This window comes from Pleurodeles waltl, chromosome 5 (assembly GCF_031143425.1).
Source record: "Pleurodeles waltl isolate 20211129_DDA chromosome 5, aPleWal1.hap1.20221129, whole genome shotgun sequence".
Taxonomy (NCBI): Eukaryota; Metazoa; Chordata; class Amphibia; order Caudata; family Salamandridae; genus Pleurodeles; species Pleurodeles waltl.
The window spans coordinates 63,265,183-63,281,413 of NC_090444.1; the positions used below are offsets into that span (position 1 = coordinate 63,265,183).

At 43.6% G+C, this 16,231-nt stretch overlaps 1 protein-coding gene across 2 annotated transcripts in view; it reads left to right on the plus strand.

Annotated features, from left to right (window-relative positions):
- IFT172 (intraflagellar transport 172) overlaps positions 1-16,231 on the plus strand; it is a 589,829-nt gene that overhangs the window by 16,075 nt on the left and 557,523 nt on the right. For both annotated transcript variants that reach the window (XM_069233572.1, XM_069233571.1), the window contains exons 2-5: positions 1,690-1,833; positions 6,332-6,444; positions 7,888-7,927; positions 11,090-11,155. In XM_069233572.1, coding sequence (XP_069089673.1) covers positions 1,690-1,833; positions 6,332-6,444; positions 7,888-7,927; positions 11,090-11,155 — 363 coding nt within the window. The remainder of the gene's footprint in view (positions 1-1,689; positions 1,834-6,331; positions 6,445-7,887; positions 7,928-11,089; positions 11,156-16,231) is intronic.

Below are 16,231 nucleotides of genomic sequence, written 5' to 3' on the forward strand. Positions count from 1 at the left end.
TTGTGGATGCTCCACAAATTCGAAGCAAAAAAAAAATGCCCCACATCTAGGAGGTCAGGGTATCTCTACCCAGTCCCTTCTATTGTTCTATAACCTTTTTTAATTTGTTTTATTTTCTTTAGCACTCGGGACTGAGCCCAAGTCCTAAGGTAGCTGCTGCCATTTTCTTGTTGATGTGGTGGCCGCCAGTCAAATCCCAGCATGAGATTGGTCATTTGAGCGGAGCCTTCATGGCATGTTATACACAGTTTTTTTTTTAGCCTTAGTTATTAAAAAAACCTTGAATGGATTTACATCAAATCACAAAAAAGCACTCTTTCTGGACCAAGCTCTAGCTTTTTGCTAAATTTGGTGGATATTTGTTCAAGCGTTTGGGCTGTAGCTGTGACTAAAGTTCCTATAGAAAAATGAATGGGGAAAACAAAAATGCATTTTGGGACCCCCCTGCTTTTTTTCTTGCCTGACCACCCCACCCCTCCCCCCCCCCCCGCTTGGTGAATCACCGCGAAACATTCCATGTACAAACTAGGCAAAAAGTGCACTTTTTGGATAGTTTTGTGGCAATTCCTCTAATGGCGCCACAGTAATTAGCGACACAAAACGGCATTCCCTATGGAAACCTGATCCTGAATATAAACAACCCTCCTTTATATTTATATATTCGCAGAAAAAAAAATGTTAACATAATGGTGAATTGGTTGTGGCAACATTAAAGTTTTGAACTGAAAAACACAGAAAATCACCAGTTATAGTTAGCACTAACTGTAACCTCCACAGTGCACTGCTTATGACCTCACATATGACATTACTCATGACATGTTCCACGACATCATTTATGACATCACTGATGACAATTCTAAAATGATTTTACAGAATGAAGTTATTCCAGATATTTTGTGTGTGTTTTATCATTTTATGTTGGCTTCAGTTTTCTGTGGCATAATCAGCTATTATGGGGTGTTTCTGGTCTTTTAAATATTTTTTCCCTGAAGATTTCAGATTGTAATGTACATTTCAGTGGTATTTGTTAGTAAAATTAACCCCCAGGGAACTAGGTAATCTGTCCGGAAGGCTCCTTCAGGTCGACAAGCATTTAAGCCAGCTATTATTTCTGTACAGCTGTTATACAATTTAGAGTTGGGTGTAATTATTTTATATTTGACGAGCACAAAGCTACCTCGACAAGTATTGGACAAGTTGATGCAGGTACTTTGCACTATCATCAAGTAGTTCTGTTGCTTAAGTCCAGTATATGTAAATTGTTTGTAGACAACTGCTTTTTCTTTTATCAGGACCTATCCAATGTATATATACAAGTAGTCAACCTCCACTTAGAACCCTGTAGTGTAACTGAGAAGCTTTCAAGGTGCTTTGTGTCACAAGTACCAGGAGCAGAGGGCCACTTTTTCAATACAAGCGTGTGATCTTCAATATTGTATAATACAAGGAAAGCACATTTTTAAGTGGACTGGTTCAACAATGCCACAAGTGTAACTGCAGTTGTTTTGTCTAGTTTGCGCTGCCCTACTCTTTTCACTCACTGTCCGTGATTATCACCATCCACATCCCCAACTCTGCTTTCTAAATCATTCTTTTGCCCATCTACTGATCCTACCCGAATCACTAGTGGCAAACACACTTTTGGTGCCCACATTAAACAATGACAGCATGTATTTTGGTTTATTCTAGGATGGGGCTGCAAAGGTTACCTGCATGGCTTGGTCCCAAAATAATTCCAAGTTTGCTGTCTGCACAGTGGACAGAGTGGTGCTTCTGTATGACGAGCAAGGGGAGCGGCGGGATAAGTTTTCCACCAAACCTGTGGATGCCAAGGTAAGGCCCTAACCTACCGATTGTCACTACTCTGCTTTTGACACTGTGTCTCGTAATATAATGTAGATTAACTACACTACCAGAGTCTCATCCAAATGTAACCCACTTTGAGACACATTGAATGCATGTTCTTTATAGTACTTCTGAGCAAGGAAGGTATAGTGCAGAGCCCGCAGGCACAGATGTTCAAGATACAGCGTGACGGAGGAGTGGAGAAAGTTTTAATCCCATAATTTATCTTCTGATTTCAGAGAAGTCACTGGACACTTTTTATAGTATATAACTATGAGGACAGGAAGTTGATATGTTATGCTTTTGCTCCCTGTGTTTAAACATATCCTTTACTTACACAGTAGGAGAATTTTTCGAGGGTAAAATGTTATAGTTAAAAGCCATTGTGTGATATGTAGACATTCCTAAAATGTACATTGTCCTGCATGCCAGAAGCACCTCGAACTCTCATCGCTTAGATTCATCCGAGGGCAGGTTCTAAAGAATTTCTTACACCTTGCATTGTTAACTGTGTCATGAGTACCATCTAGTTACTCGTCCGTTAGACATGGATCACCTGCAGAGGTAAAACGTTTCAAAGTTCTTTCATTTTTTGCCATTCCAGGAAAGCTTAGTATCATTCATCCTTCATGCATTCATGATTGCTTGTCCTTCAGGTGAAATTCACTGGAAGGAGTATAGAATGCCCTATACTCGATTGTTTACTATGACAGAAAATGCCCCTGATTTTATTTTTTAAACACTGCACAAAGGAAGAAGTAAAACATTCCTGCAGCATGCATCATCTCTGGTTCTGGCAGTCCGTAAATTGATTCCTACCCTTGCATTGTTTCCTGTACTAGGAGAAAGGCCTAGTTGATTCTTTATGCACAGCAGAGATGAAGACGCAAGAAGACTCCTGCACTGTACATTGCTTCCCTGTACTAGGAGACTCCATATTTTAAGCACAGCACATAAAAAAAATAAGAGATTGTCAGGTCCCCCATTACCTTCTGTGCCAGAGGTGCTCCTGATTCATACTTCAGACATAGCACATAGGAGTAAATAAAAAGATCCCTACAACCACCTTACTTTCTGTGCCAGTGTCACTCTGATTCATGATTCAGACATAGCACTTCAGAGAGGCTTAAGAGATCCCTACGCCCTGAATTAATTTCTGTGCCAGGAGGCGCCTCTGATTCATATGCTAAGTGTAGCACATAGGAGGAGGTTAAGAGATCCCCAGGCCCTGCGCTGCTTTCTGTGGTAGGAGTGCCCCTGATCAACAGCATTTAGTACTAATCCTTCAGGCATCCCACAAGGTAAGACAACGTTGTGAGATTCCTATAGCCCATGGTCCTTCCTATAATAGTTGGGTTACTACTATACTTAGACGATCAAAAAAAAAAAAGGGAAGACATTACTCACTAAGGAGTAGCCACTGATCCACTCCTCATTCAGGCCCAGCAGAGGATAAGAAGTCAAGAGATATCTACTCCTAGAATTTGTATATGTGGCCAGATAGGGGTGTGTTCAAGTGTCATTTATAAGTAGCAGAGATGGTGGGCCTAATTTAGAACTTGGCGGAGGGGAATACTCTGTCACAAACATGACCAATATCCCCTCTGCCGTATTACCATAGCATTATAGCCCATGGAGACCGTAATACGGCAGACAGGATATCCTTCACGCTTGTGATAAGGTATTCAATCCTCCAAGTTCTAAATCAGACCCAGAGTTTTGTAGATCTTTGTCTGCTATTGTGAACTTCTCCAAGGGAACTTTGTAGGCTTTTTACTTCTATCTGTTTCAAAAGGCAGATCTATCTGTTTTTGGCACCACATAGGTCGGGTTCTTTGGTTATCCTGCAGAGATGAAATTTTGAAAAAACTGAAGCTGTTTGCTTCATTTTGCACTTGTATTGTGAAATATACTCGAGACTCGTTTGCGCACTTATGAAGGAATATATAATTTAAAGGTGCAGGGCTGCTGTGCACTGAGATTTTCACTAGGCAATACTAGACTTTCCAGAGTTTGAGTTTGGGATTCTGATTTCCCTGAGGCTGTCATATGATTTCTTTAAAGCCAAATAGCAAGCATTCTTTTTGAAGTTGAGATAATGCGATTGTTCCTAAAATTCCCCACTTCAGTTTGTTTTGCATGACGTGTAGCATACCAAGTTACTTCCCCTGAAAACATTTGTTTGCTTGCTGAGTAGATCATATATGCTTTCTCAAAGTCAGCTGCTCTAAAGCAGTCCATGGTATTTCTATTCCCCACGAAAGTCGCACTCTGGGGACGTGACCTGACTATCAATGCTGTAGGATATAGCTTTTGGACCTCCTGAGTTACTCCGAGTCCCAAGACCTCATTATCCTGTTTAATTGCTGGCTAAAGACCTGGATCACAAGGAATTGTGATCCCCACAGCGAGTGGAGCCGCATTTGGGGACTGGTTGCACTTGTGGATGGCTGGAGGAGCTGGGAGAGCCGGCGATTATCTCTGTGGCTGCAAACAAAATGAAATCCACAAGTTTTTGCAGGAGATGAGACCCCTGGCCAAAACGCGATGGAGAAGGGAGGGTGAAATCACTTGGAGAGCCTGTGCCCTCAGCCGCGGATTGGGTTGATGTATCACCCGCCTAGCTGAGCAGCAACTGGAGATGAGAGGCTCGATATTAGTGATGCAACAAGGTAGCTGCCATCAGCACCTGCAAAGATATAGTTAAAGATTTTCGGGGTGCCCAACAAGAACTTTCTGTCCTCTCAGGCTTGGACCCGTGGTCTGATGCGCTAGGTCACTTATCGCTGAGAGAACCGTCGCCTCCCTTTGTGAAACTGAGCAAGCAGTGGGGAAAGAGAAATTGGAGCCTGCCGGCCTCGAACAGAGCAGCTTCTGACCCATGGACTGTTTCATCATCACAGCATCTCCACCAATAAGAGGTTGTCACTGCATAGCTTAGAGCATTGCATGTAGGAATACAATTGAAGCAAAGCCTTGTGTGCACAAGGGAATCAGTGACACCAGGTACCTGTAGCTGGAGGAAGTTTGCTGGGTGCAGGAGAAAGCTGTGGCTGGGGAGAGCATGCCATGTTGTGAGCAGACAGTAATGGGATGGACACAGTGGCATACACGCTGCCATGCTAATTTTCTTAGTTACTGATGCTACACCACTGATGTTGTAAAATTAAATGGACATTACTGATCACTAAGTGAGAGCCTACCTCGAGGAAAAGTAAAGGCAGCATACTTCAGGCTCCTCTAAGTGGCCCACAGTTGCAGGGGACAAGGCCCTGAAGACAAGAGAAGAAATACTAAGTTCAGGAGGCAAGGGCAGCCGCAATACTGCAGAGGGACAGGGGAATCAGAGACAGATGGGACAGGAGAAAGTGAAAATGGTGAATCCTTGGCCATGCATATAGTGACCATTCAAAAAGCAATTAAGGACACCAAGACTGTGGGGAAGTGCCCCTTTTGGCATGGTCAACACAGCTAAGTCCCTTGTAAAAGGTACCAGTGATACCAAGGGCTCTGTGACCAGGGAGGGTCCCTAGGGGCTACAGCATGTATTGTGCCAGCCTAAGGGACCCCTCACCAAACACATGCACACTGCCATTGCAGTTTGTATGTGCTGGTGGGGAGAAAAAGGTGAATTCGACATGGTATCCCGCTTGTGGCATCGGTAAGTCACCCCTCTAGCATTCCCTACAGCCCTTTGGCAGGGTGCACTATACCACAGGTGAGGGCATAGCTTAACGAGCTAAATGTCCCTACAGTGTCTAAGTCCATTCTTAGACATAGTAAGTGCAGTGTGGCCATATTGAGTACATGGGGTGGGAGTTTGTCATTGCGAACTCCACAGCTCCATGATGGCTTCACTGAAGACTGGGAAGTTTGTATCAAACTTCTCAGCTCAATAAAACCACACTGATGCCTGTGTTGGATTTATTGAAAAATGCACACAGCGGACATCTTAGAGATGCCCCCTGTATTTCACCCAACCCTCTAGTGTGAGGCTGACCGGTCTATGCCAGTCTGCTTCTACACTACCAGATAAGTGTCTGACCCCATTGGGTGGGAGCCTTTGTGCTCTCAGCAGTCTAGGACAAAGCCTGCTGTGGGTGGAGGTGCTTCACACCTCGCCCCTGCAGGAACAGCAACACTTGATGGTGAGCCTCAGAGGCTTCTGCCTTTTGTTTTGCTGCCTCAGAGCACGCCAAGTAGTGGAAACGCCCCCCGGACCAGGCCCTACTTTTGGCGACAGGTCAAGCGGGAACATTTGTAGACAAAGGAGGAGTGTCCACCCCAGCTGGGACCACCTCTATGGTGCCCAGAGCGGAAGTGAACCCCGCCTGGCAGAATCCCCCATCTCAGACAATTATACTAAAAAGAGACTGCTCAGATAAATAAGTGTAGTTGTTCCTTTGTCATTTTCCTTCTGAAGTATCCTATGTTTTTCTGTGGTTCTATTTCCCCATTTCTCTCTAAATATTGTTTTTTTCCCCAGTATGGGAAGAAGAGTTATATGGTGAAAGGCATGGCATTCTCTCCAGACTCCACCAAAATTGCTGTTGGGCAGACGGACAACATCATCTACGTGTACAAGATTGGGGAAGAATGGTGAGTCCACTTACATTGTTCTCAGAGCTGCTAAGCATGTATAGTTGTGTTCACGATGAGGAACTGAAATAACAAAAGTAAGATGCACAATGTTCCAGAGTCTAAACACCTGACCATTTCCAAGCTAATACTACCAAAGACTGCCTAAGGTTTGGGAAAATACAGTAACCATGATCTAGAGAGCCAGTGCTTACCAGATTCAGTGCATGAGAACATTGCTTTCACATTGAGTTCATCTGAGCCTGTTTAATATGTGATCAGGTAATATTGGCTCTCTGAGTAGGAAAGAGCCCGTCAGACCTACAAGAGAATAGTTCTGAGAATGGTTGAACCTTTGACCACCGTTGACAAAGTAATACTGCCTCACTTAGACTGAGGAGCCTCGAGGCCTGCAGGAGTGCAACACTGACTTACTGAGCCTACCAGATGTTACCAGGGAGCAACACAACACGTGCCAGATCTGCAAGAGTATCGCTGGCTCGCAGATTCTGGCAGATCATGGAATGAGACCAGTGTGAAAGGAGGACCAAATGTTGCTGCCTGTAAGACCTGTGGGAGTTTATAGTTGGTGCACTGAAACTGGAAGAACCAATGAGATCCGCCAGTGATAAAGAACTACCGACTCACTATCACTAATAGCACCACCAGATTAGTGACAGTGTTCCTTAACTCACTAATTCTATCCGAGCTTTAGGGCACACAACTTGAATTCTCTGAGATTGCTGCACCTTGTGAAAGGGTAACTTTGGTTCATTGACTGTTCATCTTACCTCTGCACCAGTCTCATCACATGCTGTGGTTTCCTATGTATGCCAGCGCTTGTGAGACCTTCAGGAAAGTTTAACTGACTTCTGGAGAAATGTGTTTGTCACTCCTGTTGCAGAGTGATATTGGCTCACCGAAAATGGAAGTATTGAAAGACCAGGTAGGGACCAGGGAAAAGCGTGTGGTCTTCATACAAGCCAGACTTATGGCACCACAGCCCCCTTTCACATCTCAAGTCCAGCCTTTAACTCTGGAACATAAAGCTCTAATATACACTCACTTGACATCACGACACAGTGAAGTAGAACATCAACCTGAGCACAGATGTTCAAATGTGACATTAGAATTTATTGAGGTTAAGAAGGAGTAATACTGATACACTGAGGATATGGGAGCTGACACACCTGAGAGAAAGTAGAACTGACTAATGAGAATTAAGAGGTCAGACTTGCACAGGACTAACATTGACTCACTGAGGAAGGCAGACCCTAGATAAGAGCAGATGATGACATCAGAATGTGTTAAAGTTGCTGACTGCACATAGTCAGTGAAATTTGTTCTTATTGTTTGCTGACCAGAGATTGTATGCTTCTGTACTGTGTGCAACTGAATGAAATATATGTGCTTATGGGTGCTGTAAAATAAACATTAACGTCTGTGTCCCTGCTCCTTTTTCAGGGGGGACAAAAAGGTGATCTGCAACAAGTTTATTCAAACGGTAAGTCGAATCCAAAGTTAAGGTGATTTGTGACGGTTGAAATTACTTTTCTTAAGAATGTTTCTTGATGCTACACAGCAGTGGGTAGCAGTCTGTTCGTTCTCCTGTACTGAGGTTTATTTGCCTGTTCAGCATTTCCTTCTTGGGCTAAAGTGCGGGGAGTAAGGAGCGGTGTGAGTTGAATCGTATGTGTGTGCAGTTTGTTGCCGTGCTAATCTTTGCTTTTTCTGGTAAGAGCAATGCTTTGGTGGCTCTCACGTTATTTTAGCTCAGTTTCACAGTACACACCCTACAGCCAGACCCTACCCAAGTACCCCAAGTGTGATCAGACAGCTGTGTATGAGTATTTCTACACTCACATGCTTGCCTTGGCAGTGATGGGCACTTTGCTCTTGCAGCTCCCGTTTTATCACCTGGCAGTGGGCTGTAAGAGAATCACTCTCTAAACCTCACTCATGTTTAATCGTATCAGCCTCTTACTTTACACAGCTGCCTTCACACACATTGTCCTCGTCTGAGCTGCTTCCAGTCTCCTGAAGCGGTCTTGTGCGTTCTTTGCTTTGCAGTGTACAAGGATCAATCGATTCAACAGAGTGTTATTGAGTGCATTGGTTCTCTTCTGTGACTTTACCACGTATTGCCCAACTAAGGTGGGTGTAAGAAAGTGCCTCTTTTTTATGATCAACCCCCAAATATTTGAGCTGATGCTGCTGGCTTTTTGACTCTGGGGTGCTCTGGTCCCTGCTGAGCAGGCCCCAGTGCATGTGTTCTGGTCCCTCAAAGTGTAAACAATTGAATAATCCCCGATTGGCATCTTTAACTTACCTAAACGCCCCGATTGTATGGCGCAGAATGTACCCAGGGCTAGTAAGTTAAAGGACACTAGTGCACTGCAGCTCTTACTGTGCCACCAATACAGTGACACAGTGAAAACCTGGCTCTACGTCTGCTACTGCAGCCTAGTCGGGCAACTCGCCGTGGCAAAAAAAAAAACCTTCTGCCAAGCCAAATCCTTCCTTTTTAATATTTATAACTCACCCCTAAGGAAGACCTTAGGAGCTTATAAGGCAGGGTGCGAATTTTTTTAAAAAAAGGATATGTTTTTATGTTTTACATGTCCTGACAGTGAAAACTTAACATTGTTGTTTTCACTGTAGAAAGGCAGTTGCATTGGCTACCACGGAGTTACACTGGGCCACATGCTAAGTGCTAACTTACATTTGGGACCACGAAACATAGTACTCCAAGGTATCAAATTAATTGTTACATTAAACTCAATGCTGAAGTCGAATTTAAAGTAACTTTTAATGCAGATGTGTCTTCAGAAAGTAACCACTTTCTTTCCCCAGAGTTCTGGTAGCCGTTGCTGTTTGGCTACAGTAGTTGTCACCTTAGACAGCCTGCTGCCCTCCTGCCAGGAGGTGTGGAGCACTTCCAGGAAAGAGAACAAAGGATCTGCTGGAGGGAGGACCCCTCCTGTCAGCATGACCCTGGAGCGGTGGCCTCAGATGGCTGAGCTTCAGAGGGGCTACCTCCTCTGAGAGGCAAATGTGAGTCACACCTTAGCTTGCTTCTTGCCTTGTGTAAGTAACAAGACTGGCTTCTCCTCCAGAGCAGGAAAACCCATTGCAAAACCAGTTTTTCAGGAGGAGTGAATCATACTGGACACACGTTTTAGGAGTGTGCCCATACCTCTGACCCAGTGAAGAAGGGTCCAACATTTTGGATTTGGGCATAGAGATGCACTGTGGGATTCTTTCTCAACCCCACAAGAAATGCTAGAATGGGTAGGGTTGCCCTATGTGAATTATAGCCCCATTCGCTAGGAATCCCTCCCCACCTATAGAATTGAAATTGGTATAAAAGTGGCACCCCTTGGCTTCGAGCCTCTGAACACTGCTGGAATTGTCAAGAACAGAAGAATGACGGCACCCGTTGAACCTTTTGACCTCAGAAAGAAAAGGCTACACCTGTTGCACATATTTAGTCAAGACATGACTTCAGAAAGAGAAGGGCTTCTCCTGCAGTTGAACCCGTGGTAAGAGACCTTAAGGACTGGACCTGCTCCCACTTGTGCCAAGGACCGGTCGGTGGAATTCGAGGGCTAGTTGTTTTGCCTCCTTTTAAGCATCAGGGACACGAAAGCTAAAGAAACTTTAATCTGCAAAGTGCCCAGCTGAATAGTAGCCACTGGACTTGCCCTCGACTCAGCTGGAGTAGTTTGTGAGATTGAGTCCTAGCCCCCAAGGGATGCCTCCCACGTCCTGGAGCCTTCACTAGTGCTAGAGTTTTTTTTTTCTTCTTCCCCAAGGAACTGGAATTTGCAAGACAAAGTCAAAATAGTACCTTTTTTGGGGGCATAGAGTGTGAAGCTCCTAGAATACCACTACTTGTGGGTTGGTGGGTAGCCTTCAATGCCGTCAAGTACAAAGACTTCACTGGACCGCTGATTTCACCTGTCTTTCGATGTCGAACCACGCACCGGCCTCAAGCTGCAGAGGACCCTCCTAACCTCACTGTCGATGAGAAAAAGAACCAGAAAAGTGCCAAGGTAAAATCCTGATGGAACCAACCTGGCGCCCGCATCAAATCCCCGACTTCCATCGCTGTCCGCCTGAAACCTTTACTTTGCTCTGGATACTCGCGTTCAAGGCTGATGGACTACTGCTAGGAGTGAAAAGCAGTGATTTATGGAAATATTGCAAAAATCATAACTCTATCTGATTTTGTTGCTTTGGTGTCTATTTAAAGATAAAAGTAGATACTACTTTTAGAAATTGGTATGTGTTTTTTTTTATTTTATTTTTTATGTTGTGTTTCTTAATTATTGACTGCCCTATGCCACATTTGCCCTCGACTGATCTATGGTTTGAATTAAAGAAGTCTAACTGGACCTGGCACAGAGAAGTGACGTTATTAATTGGTGAGGTCTCTGTCACCCAACTAATAATCCACTTTTCTCCCAGTGAGCGCTATCATTGGTGTACATGTGGATCAGTGTTGTGAAGCTGGATTTTTTTGCTGAGCTATTATTCTGCTGTAGGAACTGGCTGTGTCTGTGGCTTGGCTCACTCAGGGTGGAGCTTGTTTAATCTTCCTAATGTTTCATATAATTTCCCGGCACCAATTTGGTAAGCCATTTCTCTTTTGCTTTCTTCCCAGAGTGCAGTCACCTGCTTGCTGTGGCCGGGTGAGAATGCCATTGTTTTTGGACTCGCTGAGGGAAAGGTATGGCAGCTTGACTTGTTTCACAGACAAAAGACACCAAAGTAGAGCTTCCGATTGATGTTCGTTGCAGTGTTTAGCAGACACGCAATTGGATGGTGTGCCCTGTTTGTATTTTAAATTGTTTACTATTGTATCTTCATTGTACCAACAAATTATTGTGATTATTTATCTACTTTTGTAATGTGCTGGTGGTTGTTATGCGATATTTCCATGGCACTGAACTATACAGAAGGGAAAATGCAAGAAACTAACTAAAACCAATAAGTAGCCATTCGTTACAGCCCAGAAGGGTGGACTTTTAACACCAACCTGCATTTTTCAATCCGGATTCTTGAAAAAATCAGTTCATATAAATACTTAATTTAAGAGTTCAGTTTTAAGGAGTATCCTGAATCAGAGTTAATTGGTTCAACTCTGCGTTGATATGCAGGGTATACCAAAGTTTGGGGCTTTACATCAAAAGTATGCCATCTATGTTTGTAAGAATTGAAATGGCACCGAGTGCTCAACAATTTGCTGTGCAGTGGGAACAGCGTTTTTTTAAATATGCCAGTTTTTGTTTCCATTTGGCTTACTGATAATGCCAACTGTCTTGAACATGAACACAAGTTAATACTTTCTAAGGCAGCACACACTCCATGATGTAACTGAAGGAAGTACACTGAACAGTTGTTTTATTAAACTATTTTCTTTCCAACCTCCACCTCACCCTGTTCCCTTTCCTTAATAAGGGTCTGTGCCATTCATCTGTTTGGAACAGAAAGAGACCAGTGAATTGGCCATTACCAGCGGTCATAGAGTAGTATTTTCAACTAAATCAGAGAGCAATGATTGTTTCCAGGAGAACCCCATTTTAGCCACTATCCATCTAGTGTGAGAAATGATGTTGCTGCCCGCTATACGCCTCTGCTGCCTTCCTGCCACAGAGCCCAAAAGTTTGAATGTAATTGAAAGGACAATTTACTCCTATGTGAGTTTATTTATCAAGATTGCCCTCTGCAGTCAATTGTGGTTGAGAGTTGCATAGGTAATTTCTCTTCTGAAGTTAAGGATTAGCTATTGACCAGATTAGCCACCAGAACATGCGCAAATGATGCGATATTCTGCACAGTTATTCTTTCTCAGCTTGCCTGTAACCTAGAGTCATGACTCTTTGCATCAGTGATTTTATGTGTAACATTTTTTTGAATCCCTTATGGCTTGGAGACAGACCACATTGGAAATAGAGAATTCATATTTTTCCTAAATGAGAGGTTGTTGGCCATAGTGTTGTCAGTCACAGGAAACACACTCTTTATCCAGAATCCTTGGACATAAAAATATTCTGTCTTTTTCTGTTTTTAGTGTCCGTTCAAATATCTAGAGGGGATTGAGTGAATGTAACACCATTCTATATATTTTGTAAGTGCAATTTCATGCAGCTCTTCCTATGGATGCATTTGTGGCCAAGCTGATGTAATTGAGGACAATCTTCCATCAACACTCAGTCAGTGGGCTGGTATCCTGGAATGGTTTCACACTGCTTCCTTTCAGCTGCTAGTCTGGTTATGAGATTTGATTTGTTTGTCTGAAGTTAAAGTATGCTTTGTTCCAAATTGTTACCTGGCAGTGTTTTTGTGTTTATTATACTGGAAAGATTCACAAGTGTGCTTGGAACAGGATAAGTGTTGAGGGTCAGTGCTGCCATAATATGCATTTAAAGTAAAGAGGTGCTAGGGCTTGTGGTTAGTACTTCACTTCCTAACTGGTATTTGCACCAAAATTGATGCAAATGGCAGCCTGCCCATCACACGTACACGTGAAAAGGTTTGATTTACACTTTCCTGTAGAATCTCCTAAAAATAATATGCCTTTAGAGAAGCTTCCCACACGTCAGAGCTGTATTTAGACTGCAAGAAGTAGGAAATCTGAAAGATTACACAATGACTGTGCTAGAGATCCTCCCCCCCCTTACTCAAACAGTATTGAATGGTAGAAATATGTTAAGACTACAGAGACCAGAGCATCTGTGGAGTCTCACAGGTGTGCCTAATTCAAGTCGAGAACTAGAGTCCTGAAGAAGCACATTAGGTTATAAATAGTCATTGTTGTGCAAATTCATTTAAAATTCGCCAAGAAAGTGTTTAGTAATCCTCCAGAGAGAGCATTCATAAAGCCTTGTTATAATTGGTTAGTAAAGCGAAGTGCACTTTTTCTTCTTTTTTTGTCGGTTCATCTACGATTTCCAGTCTTCAACAAGATTTTTTCAAAGAGAAATACAAATATTATTTGTGCCTAAAAACATACACAAATGACAGACTCGCCCTCACTGCTCCCTCCTGCAGCGCTGGAGGGACAGGGGATATACAGAATGTTCCCTTCTACTTCACACAAGCTTCCTCTTCTGGGTTGGAATGGGACAGAAAATAGACCTGGACACGAAAATAAGAGACACCTGTTAGACAGCTAAAAAAGTAGCAAATTGGGGACAGTTTTGAACCTGTAAAAACATGCTCTAAGTGTTTTGCAAGGTATAGAAGACTGCATGGAGTTCAGCTTGTTGTTTTAATGTCAGGTAAATCAACAGTAAAAAACAGCCCAGCAGACATAAAACAGGCCCACAAACATTCAAAAACGGCCCACTCACTGGCCTGCATACTAGCTCATCGGGCACTGCCTGATTGCCCTGTAGGCCAGCCTGACCCTGCTTCTTTTGCTCTGGTTACCTGGCCAACCCCCAGCTTGCAGCAGTCTCCCAGATCCCCTTTACCACCTACTCTGAGCTCATTATTTGGTGCACGGTTACCAGCTGGAATCTGAAATTTCTGACCTTTGGTATCCCCTTATCAAATAGCAGGCATTTTGTCATGAGAGTCCTAGAGTGGTGTCTATAACACAACTACATGTCCCATAGTCTGGCCACAGAAATTATGCAGAAGGGAGGGCCAAATTATGCAGCAGGGTTGAGTAAATTATAAGGCAAAATATGTGGTGTAATGCGGCACATTTTGTGATAGTATTATTTTGTTATTTTGCCATTTGTCGGTCTCGGCTCAAGATGGCGCGCATATGCTGTCTCAAACTGAGACATGCTGTATCTACTGTTGTGTGCTTCAGCCCGCCCATAAGCTTTCCATTGACTGGCACCTTCGTGACTTCATTTGTCGTTCTCCCCATTCATTAAGGCATATGTCATGCCTCTCCACTGTTTAGCCCTTCTTGGGCGCACCACTGAACTTCTTTTAACGAATACATACGTCCATTTTAGTGCATTGTTTCTGCACTACTTTTTTCTTTTGAGAGTGCTTTTCCCGAGTGCCGGTTACTGTGCACTTTGTCCTTCACTTCACCTTGTGTTCACAGTCCCTTAAACGTGTTGCTGGCATCGAGAAAGAATATAGGCCCTCATTACGACTTCGGCGGTCTTGCAAAAAGACCGCCGAAGCTGCGTGGGCCACAATACCGCCAGTGCTGGCGGTATTGGTGGCTCCCTATTTTGATATTTCTGCTGGGCCAGTGGACGGCCCAGCGGACAAGTCACATCAACATTGAAGCCGATTCATAATAGAGCCAGCGGAAATGTTGATGTGCAGCGGGTGCAGCAGCATCCGTCGCGCATTTTACTGCCTGAAATTTGGGCAGTGAAATGCGCGATGGGGCTGTGCCTGGGGTCCCCTGCACTGCCCATGCCAAGTGCATGGGCAGTGCAGGGGCCCTCACGGGCACCCCAAGTCCCCCTTACCACCAGCCTTTCCATGGTGGTGTTTACCGCTATGGACAGGCTGGCAGTTGGGGACTCCTAATCCCCAGGACAGCACTGCCCTTGGGATTAAGACCGCCTGGCGGTATAGTCGAGGGGCTGGCGGTATGGCCGTGGCTAATGCGCCACAGTCATAATACACTGGCGGAACACCGCCAGCCTGTTGGCGGTGTTACTGCCAGTGTACCACCGGCCGCCAGGGTCATAATGTTTGTCTTGTTTGTTTGACTGTTTGGTGAAATAAGTTGTTTCTAGTTTCTTTTAAGAGTCCTTTTCACACGCGCCGGTTACGGTGCACTTTTTCCCTATGTCCTTCACTTCACCTTATTTTCACAGTCCCTAAAACACGGAAGCTGGTGTGAAGGCAGAATCTAGTTTTTCTTGTTTGTTTGAAAGTTTGGTGAAATAGGTTGTTTCTTGTCGTTTCAGTCCAAGATGGAGCTCAGAATATTGTAGGAAGTGATACATTTTGATTGCCCGCTAACATGTGTAGCGAACGATAGCCCATCAGTTCGAGATCCGCGAGGAAAGGAGTCACTTTAGTTAATTATTGTTTCTCTCTCCTTTTATCTTTTAAATCACTAGAATATTTAATTGCAAGCCCCTCAGACTGGATAATATTTCAGATTTGTTGCATATCTGTTTCAGTAGGGTATGTGTCCATTTAGGAGTAGCTCTTTCGTTCTTGGCTATCATAGCTCAATGGATTTATCTGATAGCTCTGATGTATGTAGTGAGCAGTAGCCCAGCGGTTTGAGACTCACTCAGGCCATCAACAGTTAGTAATTTTTTTTATTTACTTTTTATTGTATATCACGCAGAATATCACATTGCAAGCTCCATAGACCTGATTATGTTGAGATTTGCTAAATAATAGTCTCTACACTGCTGTGTTGTTATTTGATAGATCTTCACTGCTTTTGGATTATACATTTCTTCGCTTACGCTTTTGCTTCTCTTACAGGAGATGTGTTTTATGTATATTTTGCTTAGGCAGTGATTATTTCATTTATATATTTTTCAAGATTTACATTCACCTGCAGGTCAAGCAGCTGACAACAATTCTAATTAGGCATATATATATATATATATATATATACACATATTTTTTTTTTCAGTGGCATGTGTAGCTGCAGATACACATGCTGCGCATTATCCTGCCATCTAGTGTTCGGCTCGGAGTGTTACAAGTTGTTTTTCTTCGAAGAAGTCTTTTTGAGTCATGAGACCGAGTGACTCCTCCCTTTCGGCTCCATTGCGCATGGGCGTCGACTCCATCTTAGATTGTTTTCTTTCCGCCATCGGGTTAGGACGTGTTCCTCTTCGCTCCGTATTTC